The sequence below is a fragment of the Pleurodeles waltl genome, chromosome 12, assembly GCF_031143425.1.
Source record: "Pleurodeles waltl isolate 20211129_DDA chromosome 12, aPleWal1.hap1.20221129, whole genome shotgun sequence".
Taxonomy (NCBI): Eukaryota; Metazoa; Chordata; class Amphibia; order Caudata; family Salamandridae; genus Pleurodeles; species Pleurodeles waltl.
Genome location: NC_090451.1, coordinates 654,718,371 through 654,736,145, shown reverse-complemented (window position 1 = coordinate 654,736,145; position 17,775 = coordinate 654,718,371). Strand labels below are relative to the sequence as shown.

Here is a 17,775-nt window from a genome sequence, read left to right as displayed (position 1 = left end):
CGGTGCTTTTCATCTCAAGTAGAACTCAGGCCTCCTTTCCGCCAATACCACTTCTCCCCAGAGTTCTTAAGAAGATCAGGAACAACCGAGCCCAGGTCGTTCTTGTGGCTCTGGACTGGGCATGAAGAGTCTCGTATCCCGAGCTCTTGAGCATGGCCATCGATCCTCCACTCAGACTGCCTTTTCAGGAGGATCTTTTGTCTCCGCAACAGAGGACGGTTTTCCACCCGAACCCATCTAGTCTCTGCCTTCTTGCTTGGAGATTGAGCAGCGGCAGTTGGCAGCTTTTGACCTTCCGGCCAAAGTCTGTAATGTTATCTTAGCAGCCAGGCGTTCCTCCACCACTTTTGTTTGTTTTCCAGCAGGGGTCTGCCCTGGACACCCTCAGTGGTTTTGTCTGCCATCTCAGCTTTCCTCCGACTACCTGACCAACCCTGTTTGTTTACCTCTCCCATTGCTGGAAGATTTCTAATGAGTCTTTCCCATCTGTTTCCTCCTTCTCCATTCATAATGCCCCAATGGGATTTGAACTTACGTCTTATTGTTCTAATGTGTGTTCTCTTTGAGCCACTTCACAGTTGCCTGCTTCAACTACTTACTTTGAAGACGGCCTTCCTTGTAGCCATCACCTGTGCTCATAGAGGGAGTGAGCTGCAAGCTCTTTCCTCAAAGCCACCTTTCATCTCCATTCATACGGACAAGGTTGGTGCTTCGTACCAGGGCTTCCTTTCTACCTTCTCCTTTTGTCCTTTCATGTAGGTCAGTCCATCACCTTGCCTACTTTTTATGCATCCCCACATCCTTCCAAGGAAGACGAGTGACTCCACCGTCCGGACCGAAAAAGAGCATTGGTGTTCTATCTTGATTGTACCAAAGAGTTCCAACTCTTTGTTGGACATGTCGGTGTGAAGAAAGACCAGGCAGTGCAGAAGAGAACTATCTCTAGATTGGTAATTCTCTACATTAAAATGTGCTACGCATTGACTAAAGAGCAACCCCCAGAGGGTTTGCACGCTTACTCTACCAGAGCAACAGCTGCCACTGCTGCGTTAGCACACAGTGTTCCAGTCCTGGACATCTGCCAGGCCACAACGTGGGCATCCTTGTACACGTTTACCAAATACCACTGTCTGGACACTCCGATCCGGAAGGGCAGGTACTTTGCCTGTTCGGTCCTGCAGGACTTCCTAGTATGATCTTGGTTCACAGACCCACCATCACGGATGGTATTGCTTTGGTATCTATTCTAAGGTAACGAATCAGGAACTAGAAGCCTCTATCAGATGAACAAGTCACTTAACTTTGGTAACTAATTATCTGGTAGAGCCTTATTCTAGCTAAAGATTCCCTACCAACCCACCCATCCTCTTCACAAACTGATTTCGAGAGACACGGAATTCTCTTTCAGGGACATAGTTCTGGCGCACCAGGGTCAGTGTTCTTCGTGGCTCTGCACTTCTGGCGTGGAAAGTTGTGAAAAGAAACTGACGTCCGCGCACCGGGGTGGTGCCTATATACAATCCGTTTTGTCATATTTGGCGACCACGACGTCAATAACGGACGTGGAGTCGACTGAAGCCACCCGACAGTGAGCAGGGGTACTGCTTGAAGAAAAATCCCTAGATCGACATGTGGGGTAAATTCTAAGGTTAGGAATCTGCAGCTAGAATATGTCTCTACCATATAATTTGTTATCTAAGGTAAGTAACTTGTTCTTTAGAGTCAGAGAGGTGTACTAATTGCAAATAACTAATTTCTTATATTTGAAATTGCGTATTTTGGAAATTCTTTGTTTTGAATATTCATTCAGTGAAGCAAACTTTAATTTTTCTGTTGCAGAAACGGTGTGAATGTGGAAGGTGCAACTCATAAGCAAGTGGTAGACCTGATCCGGGCTGGTGAGAAGGAGCTTGTTCTAACAGTGTTATCTGTCCCACCCCACGAGGCAGACAACCTTGATCCCAGTGATGATTCTTCAGGGCAGTCGTTCTATGACTACTCTGAGAAGCAAGCGGTGCCCATCTCCATACCCACCTACAAACATGTGGAACAGAATGCAGAGAAGTTTGTGGTGAGTATGGAAAGCCCCCTGGTCTTGGTGCTTAGAACTTGAGGTTCATAAATATTATAAGCACATCCCTCTGATTTCTTGTAGTAGTGATGCTTCCCTTTAGGGTCAACTAGTTGCAGTTTTGTGAATACCAATCATCATTGTGCCGCATTCTTGAAGATGTCTGCTGCAGTCACCCTTAACATAGCCACATGCAGAGTGGGCCCCCGAAGCATCCAGCGATGGTCTGAACAGAGCATATTTCAGTGTAATGTATTTTTTTTTTTAAAACATCAGTTCAAAAACTCTATCCAAATGCACTCCATATGCACTGACTTAAATGTTGAGTTTTAGGGCAAGAGATTATTTGCTCTAGGGCAAGCTTATCTATAATCTTACGACACACAGGACCAAGTGAAGCCTTTAACACTGACAGGCTCTAATAATGTACTCCCGCCCCGATTTTTCACTCCACTTCCCCGGACACTCCTGCCTACCTTTATGACAACCTAGCCTCTGGCCTGTTAGAACACTTAGCTTCTCATAATTGACTTTTTGTGTCATTCATTCTTGACTTTAACACATTCCCTACACTTTAGTTTAGCAATTTTTCACTGCTTAGAATGTGGCTCGAAATGCGTGAACGACACACAGTACTTTTTGCATTATTCATCTAATTTTTGTATCAGTCTCTGAAACTTTGCTGACTGCCTAAATTTGGTTGTTTTTTTCAACTTGGGACACGGAATTGCATTTGCATTTTCATTTAGACAGCACTTTATACCCCTGATGCGCACAGAAACACTTTTAGGGATGGGTAGCACTCTATTCTGTGGGATTTGTGTGTATGGCAGGGTGTAGGGGGCTGTATGTGTCCTGTTGTATGTTGTGGTTGAGGAACAAAGTGGTGCTACTCTTGTGTTTTTGCTGTTATGACTTTAAATATGAGCTAACAGGAGCACTAGGGTGCCTTTGCATTCAGTGCTAATGTGTTAGACAGTAGATGTGAGTGCTTCGTGTTCATGTGGTGTTTTTGGTGTCTTGGTTTATGGCCAAGGGTGTTCTGACAGTCACTATAAACATATATGGCTGCATGTATGCGTGGATTGACCAGGAGAGTGTGAAAAAAAGGCATCTAACTACTATCTGTTGAGAAGTTTGACTTAATTTGTCAGTTGACTATGGTGCATTTAGGATAGAGTGTAGTACATGTGTACGTTCTATAGTGGGTGCAGAGCACAAGAATTGTATCAGTAGTTATGGTATGTGGTCAGTTCGTCTCTGAATCTGCAGTAGTAATGACTCCTAGTAAAGACCATCATACGATCCACTATCGTATGGGCTTAGATGCATTTATTGTAGGTGAAATAGATGTTTTCTGGCTCACAGTTGCTCAGCTGTTTCTGGAAGAGTCGTCTTGGGTGTTACATAGCTAAGCCCATACTATTGGGTGTTGCCCCTCTTGTCGGTGTGGTGCCAGATTGACAGATGAGTAGTTCCAAAAGATGACTGGGAGGGATTGGTCCTGTGGGTAAAGTGTGGCCAAGTGCGTGTTGAGGGCCTAGTATTTCAGCATGTCCTTTCGCAGTATGGGATGTTCACAGGAAGAAACGTTTTGTCCAATTTTCAGATTCAGTGTTCACAAAGAAAGGGTCTTTCCAAAAACAGTTTCTTCTTGTAAACCTTAAATTGAATTAAACTTATTAAAAGTTGCATTATACTTTACACTAGGGGTGCTTCTGTGCGTGCCAGTGCTGTTTGTGTGAGATTAGAGTGTTAGAATATTATTTAAGAGCCTGAAAGGCAGCAAATGCTTATTATGAGTCTGGTCATAGTTCTGACTGTGGGGGTTGTTGATTATGGTGCAATAGGTTGCTGATAATGTGGCTAGGGAGTGACAAAAGGCTGAGGTGTTTGGATGTTAGAGGATCCTAGGTTAGGTAATTCATGATGATCAGAAGGGTTTGGGTATGACGCCGAGCGGGGCCAAATGACTGTTTATTGCAGATTCGTTGAGGGGGCAGTGTAGGGGTGCTGAAGAGTGAGAAGGGAATAAAAGTGGAAGAAGTAAGGTGTTGGAGGAGGTCTGGTGTGGATGGCCTGGGCAGAGTAACGATGCTGGAAGCTAAGAGATGGTGAGATGGTGAGATGGTGAGGTGGTAGATGGGTGGTTGCCAGAGTGCTCGGGGTGCTTTAGGTTAGAGTAGATAGTGAGGCTGAGAACAGGAAGAAGGACGAAGAGAGCAAGATTAGAAGAGGCGGGAGGGGAGAGTTAAGAACAAAAGGACGTGTTATACGTTGAGAGGTGGTGTGATGTCCGAGAGAAGATGGTGAAGGATTGCAGGGTGGGAGATATGAGGTAGTGAGCTGGAGTGAGACAGGGTATAGACCAGTAGTTTGGGTTATGGAGGAGGAGTTGGTGTGAGGGAGAAGGGTGGGCAGCAGGCTAGTGACAAGAGACAGGCGATGAGCAGTTGGTCTGGAGCATGAGGCAGGGACTGCCTTAGCAACTCTCTGCACTCATGGTAATGTGCATAATTTTAGAGGCACCGTTTAAACACTGCTCGAACAGTTCTGCTGAGAGAAGTAGGTACCTGCCTGAGGTTGCGTGTGTATCTGCATCGGTAGCCGAAGTTGTGGATGCCTGAAGGCTACATTCCTAACCTTGAGACTTTGCTCATGTGACGCTGGGAATGGCACTTTGCACCCTGCCTACAAGCTAACCTGGCAGCGTCCCTACATTCTTACTAGCACCGTGTAGCCGTTCACATTATACGGCTTGTAGGTTTTTTGTGCAGTTTTATAACTTTAAGGTCTGAGTCCTAGCCGTTTCTAATGCAGACCTGAGTGTTTAAAAGGGCGGCTAGACTTGGTCTCTAAGCAAGAAATGGTACTTGTTATTAAACCTGAAATTCTAGTTTCCTGATCTGTGAAATAATGAAACTTGCTGAACCAGAACCTTAAGAGGCATTACGAGGGTACAAGTTCTGGACTTTATACATTGACAACTATGCAGTTGTAGGACAAAGTGGATGAGAAGGTAGTCAGGCGGTGGGGCAAAGCTCAACTACAGAGGAATGCCTGTCCCACTGGTTATGTACTGGATGTGTTTCAAGCAATGTCATTAATATGCAGTTAAATTAAAGAAGTTGGAGAAGGCGGTCGTTTAAAATGAAACACACCTGTAAAAATAAAAAGTATGCACATGATTCATTTAAGAGTGCTGAAATGTTATCTCAAATAGTCTGAGCATACACGAGTGTAAAATTAGCAAAATGGTGGATGTCTCCTTTATTTTGTAAGTGCCAGTGTTACTCAGCATTACAATGCAAAGAGCGGACTTCAGGGTTGCAATAATTGATCAAAAGGTCTGAGACTACCTTCAGTGAACACATTAAGGGTGTCTCTGAAAACCAGAAGCCTTCTGCTACTGTATTTGGTAAGGTGTGCTTTTAAATGGTAAATTATATTATTCGCGTGGTTAGCTGTTTCTAGCCTTCTGCCATTTTCACCAGAGGAAATATTCTATACAGTCCCCCAAGCTGGTAACCTATAAGTTTGAACATGAAAGTGTATTTGCGCACAAGTGTTAGAAAACAGATATTTGCATTGGACAGAACCTTTTTACAGTGGCTGGCTTCTTTAAGGGCTATGTATTATTCTTTGTATTATTAATGCCCCTACCATAGACCAGCTATCCAAATACCCATCAAGGAGAGGAGCATGCTCCTGGCATGAAGGAACGTCGGCACAGATTCAGGGGACTGAGGTTCTTTTTGACGTTTGCATAATGAGTACATCTCACTGGATGTGATCCTTGCATCCCATATGACCTCTCAAGCAACACACAATCGCTTCAGGGTGTCATCAACTGACAGGAATGGTTCCTTACAACATCTTATTTGGGTGTCCAGTCCTGACCTTTATAATACCCTTTGGTGACCCTGTCTTTCTTTTTCAGCTGTAGAATGACTCTAAGTTTCCAAGTGGGACCTCATTAGGGGAGAGTACAACATCCAAGGCAATCGCCATACTATAGTGGATGGTTGATAGTTCAATCAAGGTTAACACATGCCATTTAGTGAAAAATAACGGCTGTGTTTTAGGGGCAGGTGAATTTGACAAGGTCAGTAAGCAGCATAAGAGTGAAATACATAGCCCGTACATGGATGAAATAAACGGCTGCAACTCCAGTTGGAATTCCACACCCTTTGCGTTGGAATCTGCTTTGCAGCGCTTCAGAGCTGGCACCTGGGATCTTTCATCAGAAGAAACTTAAATACAAATATTGGATGGTGAGGCAGCTACAACAGAAAACTTTTGATGTTTGTATGTAAATAATAATACACTGTGATTCATTGTGTACATTCATGAGTCTGTCACTCTGTTGCAATCACGTTTGTGCATTTCCAAGTGTAAGACACTGCAATGTAGGATCTGCAAAGTAGATTGAATTAAAAGCTCTTAACTTCGCAGGCGTGAGGTATGGTTCTCAGTAGCTATAACCTCATTGATTATATAAAAAGACACTGCAGGTGTCTTGGCCCGGAGATGCATTTTATCTGGCACTCTTTTTATTTTATTATAGAATTTGTTCAGATGAATTGGACTGAGAGGAGTTGGTGATAATGGTTTATCGTTCCTGGACAAAACAGTTGTGGCATCTTCAAGGAGCTGGTGGTGTGATCTTTTTGGAAATGGTAATGGAATATCCATGTTGGTGTTCAGTGAGTCGTAGAAGGCATGGCAGTAGGCTTTTCAGGAATGCCGAGTGAGGAGGGGGCAGGTGGAGTGGATAAACCAGACGCAGTGGTTGTTCAGGATGGGCAGTTCTAGAGGTTAGTAAACCAAGGGCCATAGATTGTGTGAGGGTGGGACTATTCAACAGTTTTAGGACCGATTAATGATGTGGGGTTTGAAAAACAGAAGGTACTGATAAATGCATCATTGATGCCTCCCTAAGTGCATGGGAATAAAACCGTTCAAGTGGATATTAATCAGTCTGTGCAGGGGTATTTTCACAGCCTGTCACTTTTGCCTGCACTGGGCCTTTCTAGCCAGAGATCACAATGGAGCTATCCAAACAGGAAGGAGGCATGGGACATGGTGAGTTAGTGAAGCAATTAGTGCATTGACGGATGTAGTTTTTACAATGGATGGATTTCGAGTTGCTAGTGAGAGGCAACTCTAAAGGAAAGAGGTGTTGAAACAGAGGCTGACTAGGAGGTGGTGAAGTAGAAGTAGCCCAGGCGGTGTTGGGCTGTCCAGAAGGTGAGGTGGCAGCAGGCAACCACTCACGATTGCTTCAGCAGTGTGAGCTGGTGCCACGAGAACTGACGGGATGGGATCGCGGTCTGTAAGTGTTTGCCTTAGTTCATCACATGCATTGAGGCAACAAGATGGCAATATAAGTCATTTTATGATTCTTGATAAAAAAACATTTTTTTTAATAAAAGTTCTGTATATAATTACTTTTTTTTTTTTACCAGCATTACACCATCACCACATCATGACTATTGGCTTTCTAATGATGGCCTAGCCAGGGCTGTTTGAGCAATCGCATTGGTTAATTTCTATACCTTTTACTGAAGAGCGGTGCACTGTTCTACATATCTCACATGTAACTGTTGGACTTTCCTGGTAACGCTTGAGTTATGTTTTTGGGTTAGGCCTGTAAATGCATTAAGTTCAACCTTCCTAGATATTTGTGCCTGGCTGTAACGCTCAGCATCCCCCATTCGTAGTTTGACCAACTCATACGCACTTCTCCATTTAAAGCACCTCATTTAAGCAATACTGTTTCACAGTATATTGGTGCAGATTGTGTTCGTATGAACAATGTAAACACATTTAATTTCTCTTTGGTCTGGCTTGATGGCGATACTCTTTGACGGAAAGAGCTCTGCTGCACCTTCTTCCTCATTCCTAGCCCTTGTAAGACTTCTGAGAACCCACTTCAAGTACTTCTGTGTTCGTTCATTGAGTGTTGTTTTGATATTCTTCTGTTCTCACTAACCCAAGCTCTCTTGTTTCCACGCCAACTGGATCACATTACTGGGCGCACTTCTTTGCCTCTTTATTGTCCTTGTGAATGGCTTTCATGAAATAAAAGCCTTTCAGAGCCCCGAACATCTCAAAAATGATTCTCCTGAAAACCGGTTTGACTTTGCCTGTGCTAGTTCTATGCCCCTCCCTGCCACAGACCACTGTTGTCTGAGGGAATTTGCTGGCATTGCTTCTCTTATGAAAAGCACTTAACAACGTAGTGCTCCTAGTAGTCCTCTTCTTTGCTTTCCTCCATTCTCATCTTGTGGTTACCCGCTCTTCCTAGTGGTGGGAAAGGAAACTGCCCCATAACTTGATTAATAGTACTCTGTGTCCCCAATCTATGAATATGGGTGTGCATCAGGTGCAGGCATTGTGCTTCCTTTGTACCTTTCCCTTCACTGTTTCATAAACGTACTACTCAATTCTGTGGTTCTCAGTGACTTCATCTGCAGTGCCCCAGTCCCTTTTCTTAATTTTTCGGTTCGCCCTCTAACTGCCCTTTCCTTCAACTGTGTGGCTTATGAAGCATCTCTACTGTCACGATTTATATTTAGTTATATGTTTCTCTTCCGCTGATTTGTGTAACCCACATCTCTTTTCATTTATTGATTGCATGCCTTTAGGTGCAGCTTTTGGCTAGGAGGTCTCGTGAACCATTCGACATTCATCGGAACTAGAGGCAGCCTAATCCTGCAAGAAACTTTAGTCTTGATGAAAAGCTGGGTTCAGTACTTTGCAAGGTTTCTGAGTTCCCATACCTTTCTATGTTGAGGGGCATCCTCACTAGCTAAACGCAAGAGGTGCAGGTTACCCCAAGAATGGCGTAAATATCTCTGCACACCTCAGGAGCTGAAGCCAATAAGGAGACCGAAATCATCTTGATATGGAGCAATCTCTTGTATCACTGGTCAAGTCACACACCTAACCCTGAGCGGGTGGGTTGTAGTCCAAGTCTGTTCTTCCTTCAAGTGTGTTATTTAGGAGTAAGCACTGTCCTGTGGATGAATTTGTTTCTTTTACAGTTGACCATTGTAGGAGGCTGGACTGGCTTGTAGTGAGTACCAAGGGGTACTTGCACCTTGCACCAGGCCCAGTTATCCCTTATTAGTGTATAGGGTGTCTAGCAGCATAGGCTGATAGATAATGGTAGCTTAGCAAAGCAGCTCAGGCTGAACTAGGAGACGTGTGAAGCTACTACAGTACCACTTAGTGTCATATGCACAATATCATAAGAAAACACAATACACAGTTATACTAAAAATAAAGGTACTTTATTTTTATGACAATATGCCAAAGTATCTTAGAGTGTACCCTCAGTGAGAGGATAGGAAATATACACAAGATATATATACACAATAGCAAAAATATGCAGTATAGTCTTAGAAAACAGTGCAAACAATGTATAGTTACAATAGGATGCAATGGGGAAACATAGGGATAGGGGCAACACAAACCATATACTCCAGAAGTGGAATGCGAACCACGAATGGACCCCAAACCTATGTGACCTTGTAGAGGGTCGCTGGGACTATTAGAAAATAGTGAGAGTTAGAAAAATAACCCTCCCCAAGACCCTGAAAAGTGAGTGCAAAGTGCACTAAAGTTCCCCTAAGGACAAAATAGTCGTGTTAGAGGGAGAATGCAAGGAAAACACAAATCAGCAATGCAACAACGATGGATTCCTGTCTGAAGGTACCTGTGGAACAAGGGGACCAAGTCCAAAAGTCACAAGCAGCTCGGAGATGGGCAGATGCCCAAGAAATGCCAGCGGTTGGTGCAAAGAAGCTCTTACTAGGCTGAAGAACTGTGAATACTGCAGGAACGACAAGGGCTAGAGACTTCCCCTTTGGAGGATGGATCCCCCACGCCTTGGAGAGTCGTGCAGAAGTGTTTTCCCGCCGGATGGACGCCAACAAGCCTTGCTACACGCAAATCGTGCGTTTAACGTTTTTGGACGCTGCTGGGGCCCAGGAGGGACCAGGAGGTCGCAAATTGGACCTGCAGAGAGAGGGGACGTCGAGCAAGACAAAGAGCCCTCACTGAAGCAGGTAGCACCCGGAGAAGTGCCAGAAACAGGCACTACGAGGATGCGTGAAACGGTGCTCGCCGAAGTTGCACAAAGGAGTCCCACGTCGCCGGAGACCAACTTAGAAAGTCGTGCAATGCAGGTTAGAGTGCCGTGGACCCAGGCTTGGCTGTGCACACAGGATTTCCGCCGGAAGTGCACAGGGGCCGGAGAAGCTTGCAAAGTCGCGGTTCCCAGCAATGCAGCCCAGCGAGGTGAGGCAAGGACTTACCTCCACCAAACTTGGGCTGAAGAGTCACTGGACTGTGGGGGTCACTTGGACGGTGTCGCTGGATTCGAGGGACCTCGCTCGTCGTGCTGAGAGGAGACCCAAGGGACCGGAGATGCAGCTTTTTGGTGCCTGCGGTTGCAGGGGGAAGATTCCGTCGACCCACGGGAGATTTCTTCGGAGCTTCTGGTGCAGAGAGGAGGCAGACTACCCCCACAGCATGCACAAGCAGGAAAACAGTCGAGAAGGCGGCAGGATCAGCGTTACAGTGTTGCAGTAGTCGTCTTTGCTACTATGTTGCAGGTTTGCAGGCTTCCAGCGCGGTCAGCGGTCGATTCCTTATCAGAAGGTGAAGAGGGAGATGCAGAGGAACTCGGCTGAGCTCATGCATTCGTTATCTGAAGTTTCCCCAGAGACAGAGACCCTAAATAGCCAGAAAAGAGGGTTTGGCTACCTAGGAGAGAGGAAAGGCTACTAACACCTGAAGGAGCCTATCACAAGGAGTCTCTGACGTCACCTGGTGGCACTGGCCACTCAGAGCAGTCCAGTGTGCCAGCAGCACCTCTGTTTCCAAGATGGCAGAGGTCTGGAGCACACTGGAGGAGCTCTGGACACCTCCCAGGGGAGGTGCAGGTCAGGGGAGTGGTCACTCCCCTTTCCTTTGTCCAGTTTCGCGCCAGAGCAGGGGCTAAGGGGTCCCTGAACCGGTGTAGACTGGCTTATGCAGAATTGGGCACCTCTGTGCCCAACAAAGCATTTCCAGAGGCTGGGGGAGGCTACTCCTCCCCTGCCTTCACACCATTTTCCAAAGGGAGAGGGTGTCACACCCTCTCTCAGAGGAAGTTCTTTGTTCTGCCATCCTGGGCCAGGCCTGGCTGGACCCCAGGAGGGCAGCTGCCTGTCTGAGGGGTTGGCAGCAGCAGCAGCTACAGTGAAACCCCAGGAAGGGCAGTTTGGCAGTACCAGGATCTGTGCTACAGACCACTGGGATCATGGGATTGTGCCAACTATGCCAGGATGGCATAGAGGGGGCAATTCCATGATCATAGACATGTTACATGGCCATATTCGGAGTTACCATGGTGAAGCTACATATAGGTAGTGACCTATATGTAGTGCACGCGTGTAATGGTGTCCCCGCACTCACAAAGTTCAGTGAATTGGCTCTGAACAATGTGGGGGCACCTTGGCTAGTGCCAGGGTGCCCACACACTAAGTAACTTTGCACCTAACCTTTACCAGGTAAAGGTTAGACATATAGGTGACTTATAAGTTACTTAAGTGCAGTGTAAAATGGCTGTGAAATAACGTGGACGTTATTTCACTCAGGCTGCAGTGGCAGGCCTGTGTAAGAATTGTCAGAGCTCTCTATGGGTGGCAAAAGAAATGCTGCAGCCCATAGGGATCTCCTGGAACCCCAATACCCTGGGTACCTCAGTACCATATACTAGGGAATTATAAGGGTGTTCCAGTAAGCCAATGTAAATTGGTAAAAATGGTCACTAGCCTGTTAGTGACAATTTGAAAGTAATGAGAGAGCATAACCACTGAGGTTCTGGTTAGCAGAGCCTCAGTGAGACAGTTAGGCACCACACAGGGAACATATACATGCACACCTATGAGCACTGGGGCCCTGTGTGACAGGGTCCCAGTGACACATACATATAGGCCACAAACCTATGAGCACTGGGGTCCTGACCAGCAGGATCCCAGTAACACATAACAACCATACTGAAAACATGGTGTTTTCACTATGAGCACTGAGGCCTGGCTATCAGGATCCCAGTGAGACAGTGAAAACAGTGACAAACACCCTGACATACACTCACAAACAGGCCAAAAGTGGGGGTAACAAGGCTAGAAAGAGGCTACCTTCTCACACAACCCCCCCCCAAACGAAGGACAATAAGGCTAACCTTGGCCAGTTGAGACTTTATTGTCTAAGTGGTGATAAGTAGAGAGTAGCTCTGCAATAGACTGGTTACTCCCTTTATCATCCACTATATGGTTACTTCCCTGTGGGGATGTAAACCACCCTGTTTGAAGTTTTTTAGCTAAGTAACAATGTGAAGATGTATTTTCAGAGTTTCTATCAGTAAGTTTTAGTTTAGAGCAGTGGGAATTGTCCACTGAACCTATTTGTAGTGATGGAAATGCCAGACAGGGATGCTGTCTCAGAAAAGCCATAGCTGGGCAAAAACTTTGTCCATATGGCTGGAAGAGAGAACAGGGATGCTGTTTCTCTTGGGTTGGAGCAGGGCAGGGATGCTGTCCTATCCGCTCCACACTAGGGCAGGGATGCTGTCCTAAGTGTTGTGAGGCAGTGCAGAGTTTCTGCACTAAAGTTTCTCTGGGAGGGTTGGAGGGATGCTCCATGTTAACTAAAATGGTGCTCTTTTTGTCACCAATGTTAGTTATCCCACAGAGAGGTACTTCTACCTCAGGGAGTCCAGCTATGCCAGCTGATGATTCCCTTGGAACAGGTGCCACCCCAGGAGAGGTTTCTCCCACCACAGGAATGGTATCCTGAATGGTAGGGTGGTTAGGGGATACTGTGATACCCTTTTTACCTGTTGATGGAGAGGGATCCTGAGTTTTCAGGCCTTCTCTCCTTTGCTTTTTCATTTCAGTAGAAATGAGAGGGAACAATTCCTCAGGGATGCCCAGCATGGCTGCATGGGCATAAAACTCTACATCAGCCCAACCTGAGGCCTCTAGGTCATTACCTAAGAGACAGTCTACAGGTAAGCTAGGTGATACCACCACCTGCTTAGGGCCAGTAACTCCACCCCAACTAAACTGAATTATAGCTAAGGGAAGAAACTTAGTGGAGTTATGGACATCAATAATCTTATACTGTTGTCCAATGATGTGTTGTTCAGGAGGCACTAGGTTTTCAGTCACCAAAGTGAAACTGGCACCTGTGTCCCTGTAGGCCAAGGCCTCAACACCATTTATTGAAACTGTCTGCCTGTACTTATCCATTGTAAGGGGACAAGCAGCCAGTGTGGCAAGGCCAATGCCACTAGGTGTGACAGAAACTGTCTTGGGACTGATTACATCAGTTTCCACTATGGACCCATAAGTGAACCCAACTACACCCTTTGCTTGACTGTTGCCAGCAGTCCCACCACTAGTACCACTACTGCTAGGGGCACTAGAGCTTGATGTATTAGTGGTGGTAGGCTCAGGAGGTTTACCTGGACAGGACTTATCCCCTGGCCTATGGCCTCTGTTTTTACACACAAAGCACCAAGGCTTTTTAATGTGTGCAGGTTGGGAAGAAGAGGAAGAATTTGTTTTATCCCCACCCTCTGAAGAGTGTTTAAGATTTGAAGTGGGATCTTTGGTTTTACCCTTATCCCCATGCTTATCTTGAGATTTTTCACCATCTTTCTTCTTATTGCCATCTTTGTCACCCCCTCTATGAACTTTTCTGTTCACCCTTGTTCTGACCCATTTGTCTGCCTTCTTTCCCAATTCTTGGGGAGAGGTCAGATCAGAGTCTACCAGGTACTGGTGCAACAAATCAGACACACAATTATTAAGTATATGCTCTCTCAGGATTGTGTTATACAGGCTTTCATAATCAGTAACTTTACTGCCATGTAACCACCCCTCCAAGGCCTTCACTGAATGGTCAATGAAATCAACCCAGTCTTGTGAAGACTCCTTTTTGGTCTCTCTGAACTTTATCCTGTACTGTTCAGTGGTTAAGCCATAACCATCCAGGAGTGCATTCTTAAGAACTGTAAAATTATTGGCATCACTTTCTTTCACAGTAAGGAGTCTATCCCTACCCTTTCCAGTAAATGATAGCCATAGGATAGCAGCCCACTGCTTTTGAGGGACATCCTGTACAGCACAGGCCCTCTCAAGTGCAGCAAACCACTTGTTAATGTCATCCCCCTCCTTGTAAGGGGGAACTATCTTATGCAGATTCCTGGAATCATGCTCTTTTGCAGGATGACTATGGGGAATACTGCTGCTGCCACCATGGGTATCTAAACCCATCTTCTGTCTTTCCCTCTCTATTTCTAAAGACTGTCTATCCAAATCCAGCTGTTGCTTCTTGAGCTTCAGTCTGGTTTGCTCCACTCTCAATCTATTGAGCTCCCTTTCTAACAATCTGTCATCAGGGTGGGTGGGAGGGACATTTCTAGATACAGAGGTGTGATGGGAATGAACAGAAGGAGACCTGTCCCTTACAGAGGGCACCCTAACAGCTTGGCTACCAGTATAATGTGAGAGCACATCATCAGTATGATGTGATTCAACCTCTGTACCAACTATGCTAGACTGTCTAGTAATGGGCAGGCTGAGAAGTTTCTTTCCTGAACCTTTTCCTGGGGGAGTCCCTGGATCAGATTGAGAACCATTAGCTACTTTTTCTACAGATTGGGCACTTATGGCCTTATCCTGTACTCTAAGCATATTAATTAACAGTTCTAAGGAAGGATTCTTCCCTACACTCAAACCTCTCTCTATGCAGAGACTCCTTGCTCCTTTCCAGCTAAGGTGATCATATGCAAGTTTGGACAGTTCAACTTTTTGGCCTGTGCCAGACATTTTTTTGAGAGAGTTAAAGTGATAGACAAAGAGAAAAAAGTTTTCAGAACTTTTTGGAAAGACAGAAAAAACTTTTTAAACTTTTAAGAACTTTTTGAAAGTTTAGAAGTACTTTTCAGCACTTAGAAAAGAGTGAAAAGAGGAAATGCAAAACTTTTTGGCTATGTGTATATACACTGACCTTGTTTTGTATATTTTTCTCTTATGAAAAGTACAATGACAAGAGTGGTAAGTAGTCTCAAAGCACTTATCCCACCGCTGCACAACCAATGTAGGAGGCTGGACTGGCTTGTAGTGAGTACCAAGGGGTACTTGCACCTTGCACCAGGCCCAGTTATCCCTTATTAGTGTATAGGGTGTCTAGCAGCATAGGCTGATAGATAATGGTAGCTTAGCAAAGCAGCTCAGGCTGAACTAGGAGACGTGTGAAGCTACTACAGTACCACTTAGTGTCATATGCACAATATCATAAGAAAACACAATACACAGTTATACTAAAAATAAAGGTACTTTATTTTTATGACAATATGCCAAAGTATCTTAGAGTGTACCCTCAGTGAGAGGATAGGAAATATACACAAGATATATATACACAATAGCAAAAATATGCAGTATAGTCTTAGAAAACAGTGCAAACAATGTATAGTTACAATAGGATGCAATGGGGAAACATAGGGATAGGGGCAACACAAACCATATACTCCAGAAGTGGAATGCGAACCACGAATGGACCCCAAACCTATGTGACCTTGTAGAGGGTCGCTGGGACTATTAGAAAATAGTGAGAGTTAGAAAAATAACCCTCCCCAAGACCCTGAAAAGTGAGTGCAAAGTGCACTAAAGTTCCCCTAAGGACAAAATAGTCGTGTTAGAGGGAGAATGCAAGGAAAACACAAATCAGCAATGCAACAACGATGGATTCCTGTCTGAAGGTACCTGTGGAACAAGGGGACCAAGTCCAAAAGTCACAAGCAGCTCGGAGATGGGCAGATGCCCAAGAAATGCCAGCGGTTGGTGCAAAGAAGCTCTTACTAGGCTGAAGAACTGTGAATACTGCAGGAACGACAAGGGCTAGAGACTTCCCCTTTGGAGGATGGATCCCCCACGCCTTGGAGAGTCGTGCAGAAGTGTTTTCCCGCCGGATGGACGCCAACAAGCCTTGCTACACGCAAATCGTGCGTTTAACGTTTTTGGACGCTGCTGGGGCCCAGGAGGGACCAGGAGGTCGCAAATTGGACCTGCAGAGAGAGGGGACGTCGAGCAAGACAAAGAGCCCTCACTGAAGCAGGTAGCACCCGGAGAAGTGCCAGAAACAGGCACTACGAGGATGCGTGAAACGGTGCTCGCCGAAGTTGCACAAAGGAGTCCCACGTCGCCGGAGACCAACTTAGAAAGTCGTGCAATGCAGGTTAGAGTGCCGTGGACCCAGGCTTGGCTGTGCACACAGGATTTCCGCCGGAAGTGCACAGGGGCCGGAGAAGCTTGCAAAGTCGCGGTTCCCAGCAATGCAGCCCAGCGAGGTGAGGCAAGGACTTACCTCCACCAAACTTGGGCTGAAGAGTCACTGGACTGTGGGGGTCACTTGGACGGTGTCGCTGGATTCGAGGGACCTCGCTCGTCGTGCTGAGAGGAGACCCAAGGGACCGGAGATGCAGCTTTTTGGTGCCTGCGGTTGCAGGGGGAAGATTCCGTCGACCCACGGGAGATTTCTTCGGAGCTTCTGGTGCAGAGAGGAGGCAGACTACCCCCACAGCATGCACAAGCAGGAAAACAGTCGAGAAGGCGGCAGGATCAGCGTTACAGTGTTGCAGTAGTCGTCTTTGCTACTATGTTGCAGGTTTGCAGGCTTCCAGCGCGGTCAGCGGTCGATTCCTTATCAGAAGGTGAAGAGGGAGATGCAGAGGAACTCGGCTGAGCTCATGCATTCGTTATCTGAAGTTTCCCCAGAGACAGAGACCCTAAATAGCCAGAAAAGAGGGTTTGGCTACCTAGGAGAGAGGAAAGGCTACTAACACCTGAAGGAGCCTATCACAAGGAGTCTCTGACGTCACCTGGTGGCACTGGCCACTCAGAGCAGTCCAGTGTGCCAGCAGCACCTCTGTTTCCAAGATGGCAGAGGTCTGGAGCACACTGGAGGAGCTCTGGACACCTCCCAGGGGAGGTGCAGGTCAGGGGAGTGGTCACTCCCCTTTCCTTTGTCCAGTTTCGCGCCAGAGCAGGGGCTAAGGGGTCCCTGAACCGGTGTAGACTGGCTTATGCAGAATTGGGCACCTCTGTGCCCAACAAAGCATTTCCAGAGGCTGGGGGAGGCTACTCCTCCCCTGCCTTCACACCATTTTCCAAAGGGAGAGGGTGTCACACCCTCTCTCAGAGGAAGTTCTTTGTTCTGCCATCCTGGGCCAGGCCTGGCTGGACCCCAGGAGGGCAGCTGCCTGTCTGAGGGGTTGGCAGCAGCAGCAGCTACAGTGAAACCCCAGGAAGGGCAGTTTGGCAGTACCAGGATCTGTGCTACAGACCACTGGGATCATGGGATTGTGCCAACTATGCCAGGATGGCATAGAGGGGGCAATTCCATGATCATAGACATGTTACATGGCCATATTCGGAGTTACCATGGTGAAGCTACATATAGGTAGTGACCTATATGTAGTGCACGCGTGTAATGGTGTCCCCGCACTCACAAAGTTCAGTGAATTGGCTCTGAACAATGTGGGGGCACCTTGGCTAGTGCCAGGGTGCCCACACACTAAGTAACTTTGCACCTAACCTTTACCAGGTAAAGGTTAGACATATAGGTGACTTATAAGTTACTTA

General features: G+C 46.3%; 1 protein-coding gene across 2 annotated transcripts in view; it reads left to right on the top strand.

Annotated features, from left to right (window-relative positions):
• SNX27 (sorting nexin 27) overlaps positions 1–17,775 on the top strand; it is a 159,754-nt gene that overhangs the window by 45,313 nt on the left and 96,666 nt on the right. For both annotated transcript variants that reach the window (XM_069218325.1, XM_069218326.1), the window contains exon 2: positions 1,840–2,071. In XM_069218325.1, the coding sequence (XP_069074426.1) occupies positions 1,840–2,071 (232 nt within the window). The remainder of the gene's footprint in view (positions 1–1,839; positions 2,072–17,775) is intronic.